The 24,477-nt window shown below is 44.2% G+C and overlaps 1 protein-coding gene across 3 annotated transcripts in view; it reads right to left on the reverse strand.

The window, feature by feature from the left end:
- Positions 1 to 23,431, reverse strand: part of LOC136561650 (contactin-6-like) — a 130,939-nt gene extending 107,508 nt beyond the window's left edge. For 2 of the 3 annotated variants that reach the window (XM_066558055.1, XM_066558053.1), the window contains exons 1-2: positions 23,130 to 23,431; positions 178 to 315 (exon numbers count right to left, since the gene is read on the reverse strand). In XM_066558055.1, coding sequence (XP_066414152.1) covers positions 178 to 232 — 55 coding nt within the window. In that variant the 5' untranslated portion in view covers positions 233 to 315; positions 23,130 to 23,431. The remainder of the gene's footprint in view (positions 1 to 177; positions 316 to 23,129) is intronic. The other variant, XM_066558056.1, reaches the window with a different exon arrangement.
- Positions 23,432 to 24,477: the final 1,046 nt, after the last annotated feature.

Here is a 24,477-nt window from a genome sequence, read left to right on the forward strand (position 1 = left end):
TTCAAAGACAGCACCTGGAGTTGTTTAAAATTAAAGTGTGTCCTAATGAAAAGCTCCTTAGTCACTTGTTCATACAAAAAAGGGCTGTTAATTCTGGTAATTGCTTCTCCTTTCTCCAGGAACTATGACGCTGACAGAGATTTATCAATCACAAACACTAATAGTGGAACACTTTACCTGTGCTGCAGCTCATGAATGGCAGCAGGCTTATTAGTTTCCATAGCAACACCATCTCCACTTTCCAAGGTCAAAAATTCCTCCCATCCAATCAGTGGAAGAAAGTAAAGTGTGTCTTCCTGTGACTACCTGGATATTCTGCAAAAACAGGAAGAGATATTGGGCAATTAAAGTACAGACTCCAAATCAATACCCCAAAACTCCCCCCAGGTAAAATCACCTTCTGCTGCCCCTTTTGGAGACTCAGGCACTACGAATGCAATAGGATAGGATCGTCCTGGCACAAAAATAATTCCAAAATGACACAAAGCTGGAATGAAAATCACAGGTAATGTTGGGGTTCCTCCCATCCCCTCCATGTGACACAGAGACCTCTTGGATGGGAGGGAGTTTCTCCAAGTAGGAAAGAAAAATCTGCCTGTCCCTCTGCCAGACAGTGCTGGGATGGAAGAAAAGGTGTTTGGAAAAATGAGCTTTTTTCAACTCCTAAACGTTTATCAAAATTTAAGATATTTCTTGCTCCATCAAAGGAGCCCCTCTGGAGCCAGGCTGGGAGAGCTGGGAATGTTCATCTGGAGAGGAGAAGCTCCAGGGAGAGCTCAGAGCCCCTGGCAGGGCCTGAAGGGGCTCCAGGAGAGCTGCAGAGGGACTGGGGACAAGGATGGAGGGACAGGAGCCAGGGAATGGCTGCCAGTGCCAGAGGGCAGGGATGGATGGGAGATTGGGAATGGGGAATTGTTCCCTGGCAGGGTGGGCAGGGGCTGGGATGGAATTCCCAGAATCTGCCCCTGGATCCCTGGCAGTGCCCAAGGCCAGGCTGGACATTGGGGGGGACATTCCACACCTGGGACAGTGGGAGGTGTCCCTGCCATGGCTGGGGTGGCACTGGGTGGGATTTAGGGTCCCTCCCAACCCAAACCAGTCTGGGATTCCAAGATTCCATGGTGGTGGGGCTCTGATCCCAGGCAGGATCCGTTGGTGAATGTGTGACCAATCATTGATCTCAGGGGAGGAGAAGGGATCACAATGTCACGCACACCCCATGTAAAAACACGAAACCACCTTTTCTGGGGGAAGTTTGATCCTTCAGAAATGAACCATCCCCAGTAAGGATTTACATAACAATTATCTCTAATTTCCTTTGACATTTCAGTCAACAGATGATGAATTAAGCCAGGAAAAAGTATCTGTTTGGCCTATACTCCCAAAGGGCAAACGAGTGATTTACTGTGGGGGATCAGTTCATGAAGCAGCTGAAACCAGAAATCACTTAATAAAATGAGTTTACAAAATTGTAAAATCATTCCAAACCTTTTAAGTGCTGAAAATTTTCCACTGAGAAATTACAATTATGAGGCACACTTATGGATCCATATTCTCTTCTCACTTGTCTCATTTTTCACAGCAGCGTGAAAAGATCTCATCCAGGGTTGCCCTGGAACTTATTGCTCATAGGAGTGAGAGAGATGTTTTTTAGAAAATTAAGAAATCCAAATCTTCTGGAAGTCATCCCACTTCTCTAAGGGACTTAATTTTGTTAATATTTTCTATAAACTTCAACTCTACAAATGCAGGTGGTCTCAAGGGAGACAGTTAAAATCCTGAGGAATGATCAAAACTTGACAAGCTTCTAAATTTTGGCAAAAGAGGATGGAAAAACCCCAGAGTTTCTTTTAGCTTTTCATGATGTCCTACTTCACACACAGCTGTGATCTACTGAAGAACATTTGCAAAATTTATAAGTGTTTGAAAGGAAAAGGATTAAAAAGTATTAAATTCTAATTCTGTCGAAGTAGAAACAGAGAAGGATGAGCTGGGTCATACCTTTATATATCAACCCTGCCCAAAGTGGCAGCAACTGCACCTAAACAGCCTCAATCAAGATTTCCTTCCCTTTTTAATACTTTTGGGTGCTGTTTTAGAACATTTGCCTTCAGTCCAGGTTCCACTCCCACCCCTCCTTTAAACCACCTGGTGATACTGAAGGTAGGCATTGATTGTTTCTGCTTCAGTGGGAAACCTGGTGCTTTCCCTTATTCAATCACATCATATTTATAATACACACCCTCTCTCCTGCTTGTCAATATTTGTCTTGAAGCTCGTGTACATATCTGTGATATCTGAGACAAAAAAAAAAAATACACCCTCTTTAAATTTGTTTTCTCTCGTCCTTCATGAACAGAATGTATCCCTTCAGATCAAAAAATGTAAGTTAGGTTTTTAATTAATTACTTAGATATCATCCCATTCCTCCTGTATTAATTTTGTGACTTTACCTGTCCCAGTTTTAGGTTTTTTCCCTGGAGGAGGGAGAAGATTCCCCAAGCACCCAGGGCCTCTGTAGAGCAGCACCCCAGGGTGAGGAGGCTCAAATTTCCCATTTGCTGACAAATCATCCTGGTGGGTGCCAAGTTGGCTGTTAGCAGATAACGACCAGCGTTTTTCTGCAATTTATCCCCTTTTGCTGAAGTTATTGCCTCGAATTTTGCACATTCCCACATGTTTTCCTTGGCATTTCAATCTGGATTCCCCTCCTGTGCTGGGGATTTTTCTGTGGTCGTTCTCTTGGACAGGGAGCACCTCCCAGTGCTGGTCCCACCCAAACCCTTTTCCTCAAGATCTCTCAAATATATCCAGTTTCTGCTCCTTCCACATTGGGTGTGTGTGATTTATTTTAGTGCAGAAATCCCTTCTAAAGGTGCAAGAGTTACCAATGAAAATTGGGAATGGACTTAGACCCTCCAGAGTTACTCACATGCTTCCTGATAATATTCCAAACAAAAAATATTCCAAACAAAAAATAACCAATAAAAGCCAAATAACTGGCCAGACTCTGCCTTTTCCAAGAGGACAGATCGCTTTTTTTTTGCAAGGAAATATCCTTTTGAAACCATCCCTGCTTTCTATTCTCCTCTTGATGGGTTCTGGATGAGTTTTTGGAACCCTGAAACAAGAACCTGCAGCTGCCAAAATCCAGAATACACAACCCAAACTCTTTGTATTCATAGAAGGAATTGATCAATCCTCAGAACTGTAATTCTTCTGCTCCTAGGACTGCAAATTATGGGGCATTACTGTAAATACACACACACACACACACACACACACACACAAATATTTCCTTTAAGTTACCCAACTGTTTTATTCCCTTCCCTTTGACATACACAAGGACTGAACTGGCGAGCAGGCACTTAATATTTTTTACAACATCTTTCCAACAGCTGCTTCCATGGGATTATTTACTGTCAAACTAAATCAAGAATAAATGAAAAAACTGAAATATTTATAGCATAAGAAAAGTCTGGTTCAGACTAGAAATCCCAGACTGGCGTTAAATCAAGAAATGTAACAAGATAAATTCTGCCATCATACCCTTTGTTTCCTGGATGTGCTGCTATCACTTATTCTAATTGTTATGCCATGGTTTGAGCAGAGAGATGGATGGAAAACAAAATATGTTAAATATGATCATGGGGGAAACATTACATTTCCCCCTCAAAATCCTGATTGTGTGTCCATTTGTCAGCAGGATGTAATTTATACAAATATGTTTGTTACAGAAGGAGGCAACATCATTTTTTGTTGTTTTCCCATTAGAGAAAACAAGTCCATAGGAAAGAACTCAGTCCTCAGATACTTTATACCTGTCATTTTCATCTCTGATGTGAGAGGAAGGAGAGGTATTTGCTCCTGGGACATCCAAATGTGTGGGACTCACAGGGATATCCAGGAGGTGAATAAATGGAAAAAGGAGGATAAAATTCCCAGGTCAGCAATGGCTCTGTGTGGATGGGCTGAGCTGCACCTGCTCCTCCTTGCAGACACTCTGGGTAATATTGGAAAGGAAGTACACACTATTGCTGTCATGAAACATTCCCTCCTGGACATCTGGGATATTGAAAAATTCAGTCAAAAATGGGATTTGAGTGTTGACTTGGCCCTTAGCACACAGAGGGAAAGGCTGGCTTGTTGTGGGGCTGGAGGTTGCGGTTGTACTGCTCTTTTCCTTGGAATTTACAAGGGAACAGGCTGTGGATTCATTTATTAATTAAAATAATCTGACATATATTTAACACATTAATTTAACTGCTAATGTCTTGTTCTTTACTGAGCCCAACCTGGTGCTGAGGCTTTGGTTTTCAAGACCTTTAATTTCTACAACCATTTATTTTTTGAGTAACAAAATATTTACAAGACCAAATCTGTAACAAAAGACAAAAGTGCTCTTCTGGTGTCATGTGAATTTTCATGAAAATGGGTCCCATTTCCCTCTTCTGCCACAATTTTCTGTTAAGTTTTCTGCAAGTAAAAGTTGGTTCAAGTGGTGATGTGACATTGAACTGGGGTAAAACCTGTCAGGCCCTGGGAATGATGAGATTTTGCTCTCAGCTAAATTCCAGCAAATTGACATTTTTACCCATGGCAAAATGTAGCTTTGTTTGCAGAAAGAGCAACTTTTTGACCTGGTGGGGAAAAAAAAAAAAAAAAAGTATAACAACAGGGATTTGGAGCCAAATGCCACAGTGGTGCTGGTGGGGGAGCTTCACTCCAGGTTTATTGGTGGAACCACCTATAGGATGAGGTCCGTATGGCAGAAGAAAGGAATGGAAATGTGGAGAGAAAGGCTCTAATCCAGAGAGTGCATGCACAGCCCTTTTATTCTGCAGCCTCAGCTTTCCCTCCCACCAGCTTCCACACATCTCTATTATCTTTTGAATTTGGCCTTCCACACTTTTGTATTCCTCATGTGCCAGGAAATAAGTCTGTCCCAGCCAGGCTTGCATTCCTGGCACACCATTGCTCCTGATCTCTCTATTGTCTCCTGAGCACCTGATTCCAAGGCATCTAATGTGAATTTTCTCATGAATGCCAATGATATACAGCTACATTTTTCTTTTCAAACTTTTTATCCCTGAGGCGCTTTCTGCACTCAAACTATTTTCCAGATATCCATAGCAGAGTGAATAGCAAACACTTGCAGCTACCAGAGCAGGAGCAGAAGCGACCAGTTTGCCAGGCTCCAGCAAGATTTACGTATGCTGTTGGAGTTCTCATGCTTATTTAGAATTATTGAACCATATTTTGAGGGAGAGAAGCACCCCGTGCTATTTAACAAAGGTTTCCGATACCGATCGCTCCTGTTTTTCCTCTCTCACAAAAGGACTTGGGTTTGCATTTGGTTTTCACTCCTGACTGCTATTGCTTACTTTTCCGAGGGAAACTGAAAATATTGGGGCTCATTTGCAATTCAAATTCAGTGCATAAAGCCTTTGGGGAGGGTTTAAATCTTGTGTTTTCAAAACATTTTCCTAACTCCGAGCAAACAGCTCGTTGTGTTTCAGGTGACATTGAGATCCTACATGGTGGGACACTACAGAGCCTTTTGGTGCCTTAAACTCCCCACATTAGGACATTTGAGGAGAAATGGGATGGACTTTGCTCTGGTGTCTGATGAGGCCTCACTCACTGTCCCAGATGGATTCTGCAGCATTGAAATGGTCCTGACATGGGGAATTTGGGGATCCACATCCCTGGAAGTGCCCAAGGCCAGGTTGGATGGAGCTTGGAGCAGCCTGGAATAGTGGAAGTGATGCCTCAGGTTTGAGCTTTTCTATTTTCAGATTCTGTGCTGCTTTAGTGTGTGGGGCTGGGCTTCACATCAGGGCATGGTGAGCTCTGTGCACAGAGCAGGGACACAAAACAATTCCTGCTCCAGCTGGGCACCAAGGACAAATGACCCAAATCTCAGCCCAGGAGCACAAACCCCGTGGGCTGGAGAGAGAAAAACAAGCAGGGTGGGACTGCAGGGGCTAAAGCTGGAATGGGACAATGAACTGCAAGGTGCAAATGGAGCAGAACTGATCCCAGGGACAGAGCCCGTGCCCGGCCGTGCATTTTGGGGCCATTTTGGTTCATCTTGGGTGCAGCCCTGGCTGGGCTCTTGTGCTGCCCAAGGTGGATCCATGGAGGAGATGCTTTGAATGAATCCCTGCTTTATTCTGGAGCTCTGCCCAGCCTCTGCTCCAGGGCAGCCTGCACAGGGCATCAGAAGCTGTCCCTGCCCATGGCAGGGGTGGCACTGCATGGGCTTTAAGGTCCCTTCCAACCCAACCCATTCCATGATTCTAAACATCCTTGTCAGGATTCACATGTTCTTTAACAAGACACAGCAGGATTTAAATATCTTTAAAATTATTTTGATTTTTTTTCCCTGTGTTCTTATTTTCACAGCAGAACGTGTCCAAGTGCTTCAGGATCCCACTGGAACTGCTGGAAAGGTCTCAGGGAGTGCCATTCTTTCATTCATCCATTCTTTCATGAGTATCTGCACTGCTTCAGTGCAGTGGCCAAACATTTTGTGGGCATTCCCAGCTGTAAATAACCCTGTCTGCACAGGCAAGAGCCAGTGAGAGAATTTGCTGTACTTAACCCAAATACAAAGATGAAAGGTAGAAACCCCAGTGGGCTGTGCTGTTGACAAATCAGCATTAAAAAGTCTTTCAACAGCAAAGTGCTTAAGTGATAATGAATATAATGGAGAATAACCCAATCCCAGCCCTTGTGCTGAACCCAGGTGCAGTTTTCTCACACAACCACATTTGGAGCTGTATTTTGACACCCTTTTTTAAAAATTTATGCACTGTGCAATGCCAGTAATCAGCCTGAAAGGGCTGATTGCTCATTTTTTTGGCTAAAACAGTGCTGCTCTCATTTTAATCCCTAAATAAGTGGGAATGCACCTCCAACAGCTGTGTGAAATCTGTCCTGGAAGTGTTGGTGGGATGAAAGCATCAGTTCAGCCCTCAGAGATTTGTGGGAACTACAGGAGAGAGCATTTTCCATGTGAATTAGAATTTAGAAGTTTTCATCATGAAGATCATTTCCAACAAGAAGAAGAAGATTCTCTCCCAATCATTTGATACAGTCTGCAGCAATTACTGAGCAAACACTGAGATGGAAAAAGTCTGATAAAAATGCTTCCAAGGCCTGGCTGAAATGCAAGTGTGGATCAATTTTCAATACAATACACTATGAAATGAAGTTTTTGAAGAGATCTGAAAGTGTTAAATTTACCAAATCTGATAATATCACTTTTGAACAATTATTACTTTTCTTTTAACTTGTTCACAAACACTAAAGCTGCAGATCTTGATGGCACCAAGCACTGGGAATGAAGAGCACACATTGTTCTTCCCAGGTGAAAAGTTTAATATCTACTTCATATCTATGAGTGAAAGCTTAAGAAAACCTCCTTCCAAATATTATCAGTGTAATAATGATTAAAAACATTGATTCTGTTTTGACTGAAGTCAGCAGCAAAATTCCCATTTCTTCAGTGAAAAGAGGATCAAAATGAAAATATCATAAAAAACAGTGTGCAAGTTTCTTCAGAGATATGGAGGTTAATAAAGAAATTGTTGATAAACTTTTACAGTGATATTTTGAGGACTTCATCTCTTTCAAGATCTCATGCAGCAGTTGTTTCTCTCTGAGCCTGATATCCCAGCAATGCTTTCATTTGTGCCACCCTAAAGTCTCTTATTAGGTGTTGGCAGTTTAATCTTTTGCTTCTTCACATTCAATATCCCAGATCTTTTTATTAAAATCAATATTAAAGGCATTGTGATATCTTTATGGGGCTCTCCTTTCAAATAAACAGTATCTTTAGTATTTATTATTTTTGCTGCTGCACTTCTTACACATCTGGTCCTCCAGCTGGTGGCCTTCACAACACCTTAAAAAAACCAAAAAGGCAATTTCTTTCTCCACCGGACACAAAGAATTCACCAATCCACCAAACTTTCTTCCCAAAGGGAAGGTGGAGTTGAGCAAAACATCCCTGGAGTTTTGGAGTTGGAGAAAAGCTCTTTTGAACCAGGAGGTTCAAGGCTTGGACAAAGGGGACCAGGGCATCCACCTGCCACTCCTGCCTCAGAAATTTCTGGATCAGGGTTAAGATTTGCCAAAAAAAAAAAAAAAAAAAAAAATTGAAGTGAAGAAACTGAAGCTAATTTTAGACAAGGACCTGGAAATCTTCCAGATTATTAACAACTGGCTTTCAGCCTGTCAGGAAGTATTAATAGTACCATGAAAGGAAATTATGAACTGTAGATTTCCCCCGAGAGCTGTCAGGAAATATTTGTTTTTTTTAATAGCCATATACTGCAGTGCAGCCATAAATAAAGTGGCCAGGACTAGATCTGGGCTGACCTGGGTGACCATGGATTTAAACCATGATCAGGTGGAATTCTAACCAATATGAATAGGAGCAAGCAGGGCTGCAATTCCAGGGTGACTTTAAGATTAGCTGAACCATCTATGAGCATTATTTTTTGCCCAAGATGAAGGCTGTAATCATTTTATTTGCATTTGTGCATGCAGGGGTGTCAGGAGGGAAAGTTAATTTCAAGGCTTATTGTTTAACAAGTAATGATTCAGTGTGAAATGAGGATCCTTCCCATCCCCTTCCTCCTTGGTGATGCTGCTGCTGTTTATTGCTATCATTTAGAATCTCTTGGATAATGAGGAAAAGGAAGAAAATAATCGGTTGGTTTCTGGATGAAATTGGACTTAATTCAGCATAATCTATGTATTTTAAGAGAGGGGACACAGCCAAGTGGAATAATCAGTGCAGCAAACAGATTGCTTTAATGTCTAGACAGGTTTGAAGATGATCTGGAGATGGGAAGAGGAATACAAATGATTTCCCTCCTCTGCTGGAGCTCCAGAGCTGGATGCTGGTGGAATGCAGAAGAGAGGAGGAAGAGGAAGAAGTGGAGGAAGAGGAGGAAGAGGAGGAAAAGAGGAGGAAGAGGAGGAAGTCCTTTAAACAACACCAAACTGGAGTTCCTGAAGGATCTCCCATGGAAAATCCAGAAGGGTTTGGGTGATCCAAGAGGGATGCCCAGGCACTGGGTGGGTGAAGGGGACGCCCTTTGGGTGCTGCTCCACACCAGCCACGCCAGGCAGGAGGAAGGACAAGGACTGGAAACTGGGAAAGTGCTGGAAATGGATTTGTAGAGCTTTGCAAAGAACTCTAGGTACTTTGGGGAAATAGAACAATGAAAGATGCATGGTAATAGGACCCACAAGGGGTGATTTTAGGTGATTGGCTTTAAGGCATCTACAGCATGGTGTGGCTAAAACTGATAGGCCAAGGAACATTTATAGTGTATTGAAATTAAGAAATAGTTGGTTTTTGATTGTGAATTATAACATCTGTATTGTCTCACCCTTCACATGAGACTGAAAGTGGAATAAAAGTTTTTAAAATACCTCTCAGTTGCCCCATCTCTGGGTCAGAAAAAGACTCAATCCAACAGGAAAGCATCTCTGCCCAGAGTGAACAGAAATTCCACTGTTCTCCATTAAAATTATTGAGTTATTAGGGTTTAATAAATATAAATAGCCATGTCCTTCTTTAGCAACTTTAACGTTAACCACTGTTTAGATTTTGAGAAGATGGTTGTGTTTCAAGTCAGGGAATAACTTATATACTTTTTCTTTTTTATTTAAATTGGCAATTTGAGAAGAAAACTTGATTATGAGCTGCGAATTTGAGTGTATTGGAGAAGAACATGCCAATGTGAGCTAAATAGAGGCACAACTTCAGAGATTCATTTTATTACAGAGAGTGTCTTGGTGTATATAAAACAAGACTTATGTATTTTTTCCTTTTTATACATTAAACATGTTTTTTTTTTTGTTACAAGTTCCATATGAACATCTAAATTCCCTCAAAGTCACTCCAAAGTCATTTCACATTATCAACTGCGTCAAGTTGCTTGAAATTCATGATGTAATCCTAGGCCTAAAATGAATTGATTTGTGATTATTTGTTGCTCATTAATTAATTCCTTCTGCAGTTCATGCTCTTTCCTAGAACTCATGTATGAGCTGTTTTTACCAGTGGGTAAAAGGAAGAGATAGAGAGAAACATTAATCCATTTTATGACTTTAATTACTATTAGAGGCCTGCTTTGCACATGGCAGATGATTTGTTGGAAATTGATTTTATTCCTGGATAATTGCCCTGCACTCCAAACAAGTCACACACGCAGGGGTTGATGCATTTGCATCTGCTGGATATGCAGCAGACAATTCCTACAAACCCAGAACAGGTTAGGAAAGCAAAATGTTAGCTGGAATAGTAATCAAGATTTAGGAAAGTTTTCCCTTCCTGGGTACACTAAAGAACTTGAACTTGCTATTCTGGAGGAGTTCTGGGTTTTAAACAGGTAAACAGGGTTGGCTGCTCCAGGGTGAGAGCAGGGAAACCTTGACCTTCGTGGAAAAATACAAATTTGTACCAGCTGGCAACCAGGACCAAATCTATTTGGAAGAAGAACTCTTTAAATTTATCTGGTTTATGATAAGAATAATAATTTTACTTAGAGTCTCCTAATACACAGAGAGGTATATTTAGGATGCACTTATTTATGTATGCAGTTATTTAAAATAAATCTATTCTAAAATTCAAAAACGTGAAGGGCTGTGAAAGGCCAGCACTGGATATAAATATTTAGCAAGAGATTTATCCTGGCAGTGCATTTTTTTTTTTTCCAGAGGCAGAACTTCCTTTTCATTTCTGCTTTGTTTCCTCATCCATTAAACTGGACACTGCAATCTAACAGGATTTTCACCTGTTGCCTTTTAACATCAGCTCTCCAAGGAACCTCTTTCATCCCCTTCTATTCAGTGCTTTCATTTCCACTCTCTTTATGCACCAAAATATGTTGTTGGAATCACAGAGAATAATTGAGAGGAGCCAATGCCAAATGATCTAACACAGAAAAGAAAAAGTGAATTAAGCACTGCTGTCTCTCCCCAGGCCGTTCTGAGGAGCCCTTGCTTGGCAAGGTCCTGATGCAAATGATTTTCCTGCTTAAGTGGGTGCTGTTGGGAATCATTCCCATTATTCCCTTGCCACCACGGTCCTGAGCACCCAGGAAAAGTGCAGGGAAAACTCAAAATTAACCAGAGAAATCTCCAGAGGGAAAAATCCTGACAGTTTGAATGATGTTATTGTGCCAATTAAAGGGAACTGGTGAAAATTCCATGTTTAGCTGCTTCTCCCTCCCTTCTCATCCCCTGCTGTGTATTTTCCTTTCCACTTTTATGTCCTGTTTCTGTGTTCTTCCCAAGCAGTTCCTGCACCCTTAATCCATTTTGTGTCATTGTGTTGGCACAAGAAGTGAAATTTCTCTGGTTTCATTCCTGCATCAAACTGTTTGTTGTAAACTCCTACAGTTGTTGGTTCAATTGAATTGAAGAATATCAAAATCTGTCTTTCCACTGCAAAGGGGATCTTTCCTCATTCTCTTATCATTCCTTTATCCTTTATCAAAAGCAACTTTTGCCTTTTGGAGTCTCTACTAAAGCACATGATTTCACCAAACCTCTTACAAAGGTTGTCCTTTGTTTTAAGTCCAAACCACCACATTTAGAACAAGAAAAAAAAATGTTCTGTCCTAAGAAATCCATGAGTGCATTCATTATCAAGGAGTCACACTTTCATTTTCCACATGGATAAAAACAAAACAGTTCAACATCCCAAATTTCCCCTTCCTTTTTAAAGGTTCCCAAGATAAATTGCCTTCAAAACTGGAGGCTGGTGATTTAATACTGCTAATATTCCAGAGAAAAATAAGGATTTGTTCAAGGAAAACATTGAATTTAAGGGGTCTTTGGAATTTAAGCTCCCTGCTTCAGGGTCTGTCTAATGCCAGCTTTGTGGAATGGCTACTCCATAGCAGAAATTGCTAATTAACAAATTTTCAGGTGCATTCTTTGCTGTAGGATCACTCTCATATGAGCTGAAAAAGATGGATTTAGGTGTTTTGCTGAATTTGGGCTACATATTAAAAGGAAAAAAAAATCCTTTGATTTATAGTTTGATTGGTAAACCTGAACAATGAAACCCCATGGTTACATCCCTCCTTCCTCTCTGGGAGAGATGCAACCTCTGGGATGACGATCTAAAATATTTAACAATAAAGTTTCATCTCCAAATCTGTTTTTGAGCTCTCAGGAAGCTGTGCTGGTTATGCCCCATTTCAGAGAGGTTCAGGCCAGTTTCACACCAGCACTGACACCAGTTCAGAGCCACCTCTGGAGCCTTGGCCAACCCCAACCTGCTGCTTCGCCAGGACTACCAAACCCATCCCACCAGCTGCAGAAAAAACACTGTAAAAGCCTCATTTTCAGCTCACATCCCTGCAATCTGCTCCATCATCGAGTTTCTACACATTTCCTTGGAGCTGCTGTGGTAAAATCCCAAAATAGAGTTTGGTCTCTAATGGGCTTTAAAGTGTTTCTGGTTTAGAGGGAGAGACTTTGAGGAGGATCCCGAAGTGAAGTGTCTGCACTTTGTCAAGCTCATCACACCTTCCCTGGAGTTCTGCTCTTAATAATGCAGATTGTTTCCTGGATACTGCAGCTCTTCCCCAACTTCTTGTCATGCTTGTGTCTGATTGTGCTCATAAATTCCTCTAATAACTCCTGCTGGTGTCACTCTGTGTCACTCCGAGCCTTGGCTCGCTCCCTCTCGCAGCCCAGGCTCTGTTACAGGTTCAGCAAGAGTTTAGGAGATTGAATGGAGATGATAAGAAGGATATGGCCCTGCTTTTCAGTCTCAAAAACATCCATTTACTGGTGCTGATCTAAATAATGGACTATTTCTCCTTTTCCCATGGCACATAAAACAATGTTGTTCCCTCATAATGACACAAATCCTTTTTTTTTTTTTCACCACTGCTGTGCTAAGAGCAACACACAGATTGTGTCTATTCCTCTCTTGGTCTGCTCCTCTCACAAAAATCTGTCATCCTTTAAGGGAAATAGCAAGTTTGGGGTCTGAAGGGATCCACTCTGTGGCATTCACACTTTCTGAAAAATTTCTTTGCCCAGGATTTTTCTCCTGGGAAACTGAGAAGCCTCAGAGAAAAATAAAAACAAATATTATCTCATTTGCTTCTCCTGTGTTGTGCTCACATGTGGAATGTGTTTGGAGATTGTTTGCCCTCAGGTGATTGTTTCATTGGGTTCTGCTATGGGTTATTTTCACTCTTTGGCCAATCAGGACCAAGCTGTGTGGGAACTTTGGAAAGAGTCACAAGCTTTCATTATTTTCTTTTTATCCTTCTGTCTGTACCTTTCTGTATTCTTTAGTATAGTATAGCATTCTTTAATATAATATAGTATCATAAAACAATAAATTAGCCCTCTGAGAACATGGAGTCAAATTCATCATTCCTTCCTTCATCACAATACCACCATCTTTAGATTTTCTTTCTTTTGTAAGCAAACCAAAAAAAAGTTCATCACCACATACTTCAATTCCTTTACCCAGGCAAATCCCACAGCCACAACTGCACTGTGTGGAGGGGAAATCACCCAGGAATTAATGGAGATAATAAGCAGCATGCAAGGGCTGGTCCAGCCCGGGGAAAGGGAAATACATCCCACTGATTTCAGCAAGATTTAGATCAGATTCCCCGAGATTGGAGCTTCACTTAACTTATGAGACAGCCTCAAATTGGCTTTTACTCTGTGTGTATCTCCAGGTCAGTGCACTCATACTTCAAGCAGGACCTACTGAGTAAAAGCTCCTTTTATGTTTGTGTGTTTGGCTCCAAAAAATAAAACATAAAAAAGAAAGGTCGCATTTGCTCCCGAGTTTTCCTCGTTTGCTTTGAAATTACACTGGGAAAAATGATGTTGTGTACAGGCCAAAGGATATTGCAGAGAGAAAAGTTGTATTAGAGAAAGAACATCTTAGTCATAAGCACCAGGCACTGCAGTGATTTTCCTCACTGGGGTGGGGATCATTCTTCCTGAGAGCTTTCCCAGCCCTCCTGATCCCAATCACCAAAGCCAAGCTGATCTCTCTTTGAGCAGCCCCCAGGCTGCTGCTCAGACTTCCTTCCCTTCCCTCCATCACTCACATCCAGCAGGAAATTCCTGCCAGGAAATAAACAGAGTGTGCAGCTACACCTGAACATCTCTTCTACACTCATCCCTGTCTCAAGCTTTATACCCTCATCATTTTCCTGGATTACTTTTTATGATATTATCTGGTATTATCAACTGTGACATCCATGTGGCCAACCTGGGCAGCCACAGGCTTGGTGGAAATAAAAGTTGTCCCTTCAAGAAGATTCCAGGCAGTTTGTTTCTGTTTCCTTTGGTCTCATTAGGCTGCCACCACAAGATTAATGGTTTGGGTTAAGAGTAATTTAGTTTTTTGGCACAATAGGTATGAAAGGTTATTCCTTCTTATGCCCTCCTCACATAAAACCTGCCTTAAAAAAAGCAAAGTCTTTATGTCTCAATAAACAGAAGCCACAGAGAAATTGTGTAACAAATTACATATTGGATAACCATCTATAAAATTTTATTGGCTTATGAAGTTTGCATTGATTTGAATTTTACCCAAAGCATTACTGCTCCTCCAAAACACTGAAATAAAAGCAGAACAGAAACATCCATTAGGGTTTTTCTTTAACAGTGAAACACCTCTGCAGGATGTGAATTCCTGGGAACAGCCTGGAGATCCCCTGCCCCTGCCCTGTGTGTGGCTCAGAAGAGATCAGCTCCTCCTGCTCGTTCCAAGCCCGGCCTGGGCTGGAAGTGTCTCGGAGTCTCTGTGGTCAGGATGACCCCAAGATGTGTCAGAGACTCTCTGTTCCCAACCTGGCAGCTGAGGAAGGAGTCAGGATTCTCCTGTTCTGGTTCTCAGGGTTGTTTATTTGCTGTTATCTATAACATCCTTTCCCTGACCTGCTGAGGTCTGTCCAGCAGGTCAGTCTGTGGCACACTGACCACCTCAGGGCAGTGTTATCTTTTTATACTAAAAACTACATGTAGATTATTTACAATAATTTTCCAATACCTATCACCTCTGTTAGACAGTGATTTTCTACTCTAAACCCATCCAAAAGTGCCACCATCACCCAGAAGATGGAGGCCAAGAAGAAGAAGAAGGAAGAAGGACAAGGCACACCCAAATCCCTCCATCCTGGCTTCTGAACCCCCATTCTAAAAACTCAAAATTCTACTTTTCTATCTCATAACAAACTAACTATCATTCTACTTAAACTTTCCTGGCTTGTGAATCCTCATAGAAGGTTGGTAATTGTTTTTTCCAAGGGCTAAAATGGAAGGCACAGTTGATTTTGACTCCATGCCAAGGTCTCTGAGCTCCCTGACAGGGTCCTGAGTCCTCCAGGGCAGCCAGAGGAATTTCCTGGGTTCTGGCAGAAGTGCAGAGTTAGGCTGGGCTTTAGAGGAAAGCAGGAGTTTAACCCAAAGCTCTGGTGGTGCAGTGACACCTTCCTGGAGGCATCTCTTGCACCTTGGGCTGTGCAGGGCTGGCCCTGGATGCTCCCTAAATCCCTCCCATTCTGTATTCTCTGATTTTATGGCCTCACAAACTTCCTCACCTGCTTTTTTTGTTCCCTCAAAGTGTTGCTTTTGCCTCTGTGGGTTTCAGTGAGAGGTTTTATGGTTTACTCACACTCCAGTGAGCCCAACAGAGCCCCCTGGTTAATCAGGGCTGGGCTTTTATTTTTGGGTATTGCTGCTGCTTCCCTGGCTGCTCAACCCACGCCCTCAGCATCCTCCAACAAAGCAGTTTCCTGCTAATTCCTTTCAGGGCTTAGCTGGATTTGGAATCAATCTTGCTGAGAAAGTCAGCCAGACAAAGAGGTAAAATCGTGACAGGCTTAGTCATTTTTATTTTGCCTAAATCAGGGAGAAAGGTGCTTTTCTTCTCAGTTCTTGCACTTCAAGTGTAACTTTCATTCTGCTAATTTTTGACAGAAGTTTGATTTTGGGGCTGTCTCACCTATGTCTTCCAAATCAATTCCTTGAATCCCAAACCCAAAGTTTAATATCATCCATTATTCAACACCTTCAGTAAGACTAACTTGAAAATGAGTAATCTCTGAGTAAAGCTGTGCAATTAATGCTGAAATACCTCAAGTACAGAGGAATTCCAAACAGCACTCCCCACAGCTTTCCCCAGAGCATCCCAAAATGCCTCTGAAGTCTCTTGTTATCAGGATTTCCCTGAGATTCAGTGGTAGATCCTGGCTCACCTTAGTGGCCATTTTGCATTAAAGTGAAAAAAATCTTTTCCCTGTAAATTTAATTCCACACCAGCTCTTCTTCCACTGAGCTTTGCCCACTTTGCTCTATCATTTTTATTACTCTTTAATTTGCCATATCGATTATTCCATGGCTGCTGCTCCCAACCACAGCCTCACTCTCACTATGGAAGGGCTTTTCACACCCTGGACTTTCCCTTCTCCTTGAGGTATTTTTTGGGCTGCCTTTGGACAAACCTTCCACTTTGGCAGCCTTTTCATTCTTTGTAGCTCCAACAGCCTGTGTTTTATTTGGAAACATTGCATTTACTACATTCTAAAGTGGTCATTATTGTTCAGCTGTGCTCACCACTGCTCTCCTTTCCCTCCCCTCTCTTTCCAGCTGCTTTCCCAACTTATCCAGCGTGTCCAGGCTCACTTATCCCTGCCTGTACCAGATACAGCACAGTTATGCTTCTTCCCCCGAGCTCAGTGTCCTCAGAGGAGTATTTAGGTTAAGAACAGTTTATTCCTGGCTGGAACTGCAGCAATTGTGAGCAGGTTCATAAGCCAGGATTCTCCTTTGCTCCAGGCAGTTGAGTGAGAGCTGAGGTGATGGCTCAGATGGAGTCAGACCTGGATGGAGAGGGGGATGGAGCAGCCCTGGCACCGTGTTTGGGGCATGGCAGCAGCACAGGGGGTGGGTAATCCTATTAACAAGCAGGAAAAAATATGGAAAAGTGGCCAAATGGTGTATTAAACATGCAGCTCTGTGCTCAGCACACAGGGAACAGGAAGGGCTGTGTGAGACCTGAGCAGGAGCTGGACTCAGCCCCAGGGAGCCCCACCTGAGCAAGGGCATTTCACAGAATCCTGGGATTCTGAGCTTGGAAAATCCTTCTGAGATCATCCAGTGCCCAATCCCCACCTTGTCCCCAGCCCAGAGCTCTGAGCTCCACCTCCAGCCCTTCCTGGGACACCTCCAGGGGTGGGGGCTGCACCTCCTCACCCTTCCTCACCTCCAGGGATGGGGGTTCCACCTCCTGACTCTTCCTCACCTCCAGGGATGGGGGCTGCATCTCCTGACTCTTCCTCACCTCCAGGGATGGGGGTTCCACCTCCTGACTCTTCCTCACCTCCAGGGATGGGGGCTCCACCTCCTCACCCTTCCTCACCTCCAGGGGTGGGGGCTCCACCTCCTCACCCTTCCTCACCTCCAGGGATGGGGGCTGCACCTCCTGACTCTTCCTCACCTCCAGGGATGGGGGCTCCACCTCCTCACTCTTCTTCACCACACCTCCAGCCTGGCACAGGTGATTTTCCTGACATTTTTTGCACAGATTTTAGCCTGACTTTATCCTGCTCAAAATCTGCTTGGTACTTAAAAAGCAACAACAAATATTTGGAGCACACTCAGCTCTACGGGAATTCTCTCCTTTTTTTTTAAAAAAGGAGCCTGTTTCTTTTTATGTAAAGTTTTTCAGAGGATCACAGAACACTTTGAATTGGAAAGACCACAGTCTTGTCCCAACCCCCTTCCATGGGCAGGGACACCTTTAAGCCCAGGTTTTGCAAAGGAATTCATGAAAAACTGAAACACAGATTTCTCTTGTAAGATCCCTCTGACAAGCCTTTCCCCTGTGGCTCTGCCCTCAGAGACAGATGGGAATGCAGCTGCCCAGGCATTAGAAAAATACCAAATATTGGTATTTTTATTTTTTTTTTTTATTTCATGGTGGGAAAATTGAGCCAGGACAGAAAATACGAACCTAACTGATGGATTTGGTGTGTTCAGGGAAGAAATAGACCCGTACCTCCAGCAGTTGTGCTTAGCACAGGAAAGGAGAGGGTTAAAGATAATATTTATGGCTTTTAGCTTTGTGTGATAGCTCCAGAAAGGGCTGGGTGACCTCTGTGGAGAGGCTGCAGCAATGTGTCACCACTAATGATATCAGTGCTGAGGGAAAGGTGGCAGTTTAAGTGACTTTAACAGGGGTAAAACCTCTAACCCGCTGTGCAGCCCAAGTGCTCCCTCTAAACCAGCAGACAAAACAATTTCTGGGCGAGAAATTCCCTCTCTGGGGCCTGCAGAGCTTCCCTGCTATTACCAACCAAAGGAAAACAACCCCATCCGTGGGGAAAGGAGGGAAATGAGCAGGACAGATCAGTGTGAGGAGAGTCTGGATGTGCAGTGCCAGGGACAATGCCAGTGCCAGGGGTAAAACAGGGTGAAACAGCTCCAGGGTTATCCCCCTTTAAAGCATCAGGGGCAGTGGAACAGTGGCTGCCAGCTGATGGATCAGAGGAGGGAAACTGAGGCACGAGGGAGAACCAGCGGCTCTGCAGGATGGAGGTCACGGTGTGGGTGCCCAGTGTGGCTCTGTGCAGAATTTTGGGTTTGTTTTCCTTTCCTTGGCTCCAGGACAAGCTCCTTGGAAGCTGCAACACGCTGGGAAAGGCAGGGATTCACAGATCCAGTGCTCACCAGCCCAAATTCTGTCCTGACTGAGGGTTTTCAGCTGAGGGGTGGGACACTGGGTAGCCCATGTGACACAGCTCTCTCATTTAGCTGATAAAAATCTCCACCTTATCTGGCTTCCTTTCCAAATGGAGGGAGTACAATTTCCAGGGAGGTTTGCTCTGGTCCCGCTGCTTTTGTAATTTCATGGTAGGATTATCAGAAACTGCTGGAAGAGATGAAGTTGCAGAAACTTCTGTGCTTTTAATCCCCATTGCTCTCACCAAAGGCACCACTCGTGTTCTGCACACACCAAAGTGGCTGAGGGAGCGTCTGGGAGAAATGGATTTGAATGGCTGAAGAGCATCAGGGATTCAGGAGCAGTGCCAAGCATTCTGTGATCCATTCCTGGTGTCCTGACCCCACAACAGACCAGGCAGTGGGAAAGGTGTGTTTGAAGCAGAAAGAATCACTGAATGTCTGAAAATTCATTCATTTCAGTGAGAAACTTGGTGCAGAACTTTGTCCCAGCCCGGTTCTACATTCCCAGTGTGAATCACAGGGATGGGAATTAAAATCAGGTACACACTCGGTATTTACACTCCTTTTTGCAGCAGAGGATCCTTGTTTTCCAGACAATCTCTCCCCATTGATAAGAGGTAAGTTTATAAGTTTAATAAGAGAATTTTAATAAAAGATTCCTTGCAGGCACCCCCACAAAGAGGGATTTGGGATCCCTCCATGCTTTGGTTGCAGCCATGGGAGAGCTGAATTCATTACTAAATATAAAGCATTTATATTTTTTCTGAAGAATCTCATTAAAAAAATGGATCTTATTGGTGATCACATCAGGGTGTGCTGAAGAGAAGGAAGGATTTATAGTAGGAAAAGTAGGCAGAATGTTTTTATTTGTTTGAGCTGCCTCTGGTGGGAGCTGGCTCAGAACCCCGGGGAGGGTTTTTGTGTACCTGGGTCATTCATGTTTGGATATAGCCAATAAAACCAGTTCCTGGGAAACCAATTCCACTCCTTTCCATATTATTATGTTGTGCCAAGAGCAAGGACAGAACACAGCTTCTCTCATCATTCTGATGTTTTCCATCTCCTTTAACAAGAGCATTACAGCAGACGCTGTCAGGAATTTTAATAAAACAAACTGCCTTTCTGACTCACTTGGTCCTTTCCTTCTGGTCTTCATCGGCTAAAAATACATCTGAGGGTGTAAGTGAGGGAAATTGTTCTTCTTCTCCCCAGCTCCTTCCTCCCCATCCCTCTCTCTGTGTTCCCCTCAGCACTGCATACTCTGGACTTGGAACTCTTACAGGAAACCCAGAACACAAAGACCCCCAAAATTAATGAAGAGATGAGATCTAATAGTGAAATTTCTTGGGTTGGAAGGGACCTTAAAGCTCATCCCATCCCACCCTGCCATGGCAGGGACACCTCCCACTGTCCCAGGGGACTCCCAGCCCCAGTGTCCAGCCTGGCCTTGGGCACTGCCAGGGATCCAGGGGCAGCCCCAGCTGCTCTGGAATTCCATCCCAGCCCCTTCCCACCCCAACAGGGAACAATTCCTGCCCAATATCCCATCTAAACCTCTTCTTTTCCCAGTGGGAGCCATTCCCTGTGTCCTGTCCCTCCATCCCTCGTCCCCAGTCCCTCTCCAGCTCTCCTGGAGCCCCTTCAGGAAGGGCATTAAGACAGATCAATCATTTTTCCCCAAACATTTTGGGAAGAAGGCCCTATACCCTCAAGAATAAAAGCAGCAGGAAGTGCTGAGCAGCTGCTCCTCATCCAGCAGGAAAAGCCACAGCTGGAGTTTCTGCACCAGGAGCTCCTTGGAGGAGAGGAGACAGAGCTGAGAGCACAAAGGTATGGAAAAATCCCAGCTTTTCCTCACTGCTTCTCCCCCAGCCTCTGAAACTGAGCAGTTCGAGTCCCCATGAGGGATTCTTGTGCAGAAATGTCTTGCTGGCTCGTTGCTCTGTGCTGACCTGGTGTGTTTAGCACTTTCCTAGCTCCAGGTAGGGTTTCCATAGCTCCGATGCTCTGTCTCACACTTGTGTGGTTTTTTATTCCTCCAAAAGATGGGGAATTGTTAAGCACAGTGCCCAGATCTATTTTGGTTGGAGTTGTTCTTGTTTACTGTGATTAGGGCACTTGAAGATGCTTTGTTCTCTTTTTAAGGTGTTCATTTTTTTCCTTGAATATTCTGCACTTGTGGAAAGCCTTTGTGTAAATAAGAGACTTGTGGAGCCTGATCGTTTTTGGCTGCAAACAGGGTCACCCAATCACCTAAATTCTGCTGTGCCTGGGGTTTTTTGTGTGTCCCAGGGATGGTTTTTGCCAGGCAGGGAGTTGTAGCTGTAAAACTGTGCCTGAATTTCTTTGTGTCTCCACTTCTCCCGGAGACAGACAAAGTTACAAATTTCCCCAAGCACAGAGTTATGGCCAGCCTGAATTCAGCCCTTGGGAAGAAGGAATAAATGATTTTTTTTGGGCCAGACTTGCTGGTTTTCCTCCTCTGCAAGAGCCTCCCCTGCTGCAGAAACAGGGTGAGAGGCTGGGAACAAGCAGGGCACCATTAAGATGGTTTTTGTGTCTTTTTGTCCCTGAGGAAGGTGAGCAGAGGCCAATCTGTGGCAATCTTCTGCAATAAACTCAGTTTTTAACAGAAGGAATACTGTAACATGCAGTTTTGGGGAGGAAAATACAGATTTGATGCTGTTTCATAGAGCTGATCCATCCCCACATACTCACAACATATCTTCCAATGAAAATTCTCAGTACAAACACAAATAGTGCTTTGAGCCACCCAGCTTTGTGTTTCAAGGCCCCTTGGGCACACTGGCACCTTGTTCTGTGAGGGAAATACTTGCTCCAATGGCAAGAAATTAATTTTAGGGTAGCTTATTATGCACCACAAACCTTTTTAATAGTGGTCGTAAAGCTGGAAGCAAAGGAAAAGAGACATGGCTCCTGCTTGATTTAAAGCACTTAGGTTGTTATGGATAATTTATAATTTTATCCTCGGCATGGAAGGTAAAACTTGTAATCCATGGCCAGCAGTACCTCACCAGCATCTGAAACCCACAGCTGCAAACATTGGGGGGTTTTATTTTTCTTTTTTTCCACGATAAAGTGTGATCTATGGTTGTTGCTGACTTCATGGAGGTACTGATTTGGGACTTTTTAGTGTCATAAAACCCACGAAGCAGAGACTTGTGGAATGTGAAACACTGACACAGTGCCTCTGGAGCACCACAGGCAAAGCTGGCTGATGGAGATGGGTTATTTGTGGGGATTTGTGGTGCCTGGAATTACAAACACTGCAGGGTTTAGTGGCACACACTGAAAAATCCTCAGAACTTTCAGGACTTATTGTGGAAGTCACAAGTCTCCTCTGCTTGGGGGAGAAAAACAAAAGGGGAGGTGGAAATGCTACTTCAAGGAGTAAATATTTGGATTTTGACTCACAATATTTATCTGCAAAGGGTTGCAGTGCTGATAAAAGGACAAGTAACTGTTACTTGCAGAGTGTTTGCATCTTGCTTGATCATTCAGCTCCATAAGTGCTGCAGGAAATTGTCAGCTTGGAGCATCCTGCTCCTGCAAAAGCTGCTGGAGGAGACCCTCTCCATGTGCAACAACCCTCTGAAGCCAAGGATTCACCCCAAAAGCACCATGGGGATGTCTGATTTAACAGAAACTTCTGGTCAGGCACTTGCTTCTGGAAGCACAGACTTCCCAAACTTTTGATAAAGTATCACATCCTTTAAAGCTGTGTCATGTAGCGTAAATAAATAACAACACCCAAACTAACGCTCCTGCAGGTCCTTGGGTGCAGACCCGAAGTTCAGTACAGGCTGTGAACTTGCCTTATATTTTCCTCTGATGATTCAAATGAGCAACAGGGGAAAAAACTTTCCTTTTAGGACTTACCTACATTTCCCTGCAGATTTATATTTATTGCTTTTCCACCTGCAGCCGGCAGAAATGAGGTTAGGCTCTCATTACCCACTCCAGCTTTTCATATGCTGCAGAAAGTCATCTGGAAGTGCCAGAATTAGCACTGTCATGCTCTGTGTGCCCGTTTCACTGCAGCAGGGAGCTGTGAGAGCCTCAGTGATGCACCTGTGGTGCCTGTGGCCAGCACAGTCTGGGCTCTGCTCGCCTCGCCCTCACTCGCATACAAATCCATCCCACACCTCCTTTCCTGCCCAGAACGCGCCCGTTTGCAGCATCAGCCATTTCCAGGCACGCAGGAGAAATAAAGCAGCCAGTTTTCCCCCTTCTCTCCCCCTTATGCAAATGAAAAGGAGCGAGGAAGGATAAAAACCCAGCCCAGCGAGCGCGGCTCCCCAGCACCATCCACACCGCGGCAGCCAGCGCGCTCCTGTACTTACAGAGCAGGGACGTGGCTCGGGGTCTCCACAACCTCCTGCAGGACTCTTTGGAGCTCTGAGCAAGGCAGGGTGCTCAGCGAGGCAGAACGGAGCCGTGTGGAAGGTCTGTGCAGCTGGGAGATAATGGAACTGTTTTCCCAGCTGGGACCACGAGCCTTTTATCCGCGCAGCGTTGCGTGGCTCTTCCCCGGTGCCGAGCGTGAAACGCGCTGCCTTCCCCACGCTGCTCCAGCCAGAGCCCACACAATTAGTGCCTCAATCAGACAAACAGCTCCTACAGTTTGTGCATAGCCCTGTCTGGAAATTGGGGATGTATAAAAATCAGCTCTGCCTGGCTCATCCTTCAGGAAAGCTGAGCGAGCGAAAGCGCAGCTGTCAGAGCGGAGCATGAAAGATTAAATGTGCTCTTGCTGTTCCTCTCATACAAATATGAGCTCCTGTCAGGTAATCACAAACCTCTCTCCTCAAAAACTGGGTCACTGCACTGGGCTTAGGTTTGGAACAGGAGTGGGAATAGTTTTGTTTGGTCCTGGTCCCCACAACCGGGTCCTGAACGCTGTCAGACTCCACTTGTGGGGTGGGAGCTGTCATTGAATCCCATCCCGACCCTGAGTGACCTCTGCAAACACTCAACTGCCCCTTCCTATGTCACATATTGAACACATTTAAATTTAAAAAGGGAGGGGAGACTTGCTTGTCTAAAGAAGCACAGACATAAATTCTGATTGAACTTCAAACCTTCTTGGATTTCCATTTTCCCCCTTGGGACTGCTTCAGCAGAGAAAAGGCAGAGCCAGGCAGGGGAGTCCCCTTCCCTTAGTGAGAAAAGTTACTTGAATTTATCACCGAGTTCCAGAATGGAAGGACCCTAAAGCCCATCCAGTGAGCGTGGGCAGGGACACCTTCCACCATCTCAGGATTTTCCAAGCCCAACCTGGCCTTGGGCACTGCCAGGGATCCAGGGAATTCCAGGTGCTCTGCACTTCCAGATCCCATGCACTTCCAGCAGATCCCAGGCACTGCCAGCTGCTCTGGGAATTCCACCCCAGCCAGGAATTCCTTCCCAATCTCCCATCCATCCCTGCCCTCTGGCACTGGAAGCCATTCCCTGTGTCCTGTCCCTCCATGCCCTGTCCCAAGCCCCTCTCCAGCTCTCCTGGAACCTTCTCTGATGACATTGGGAGCACCTCAGCTGTGTTGCTCTGCTCCTTGGGCTGGGAAATGGGGACAGCAGGACACGGAGCCCCTGGAATGTGCCCACAGGTGCCCAGCAGCCCCTGCCAGCCCCATCCAGAGCTCTCCCCCTGATTAACATAAACAATTTTGCACTTTCTTCCTGTGAGCTTCT

The sequence above is a fragment of the Molothrus aeneus genome, chromosome 12, assembly GCF_037042795.1.
Source record: "Molothrus aeneus isolate 106 chromosome 12, BPBGC_Maene_1.0, whole genome shotgun sequence".
Lineage (NCBI taxonomy): Eukaryota > Metazoa > Chordata > Aves > Passeriformes > Icteridae > Molothrus > Molothrus aeneus.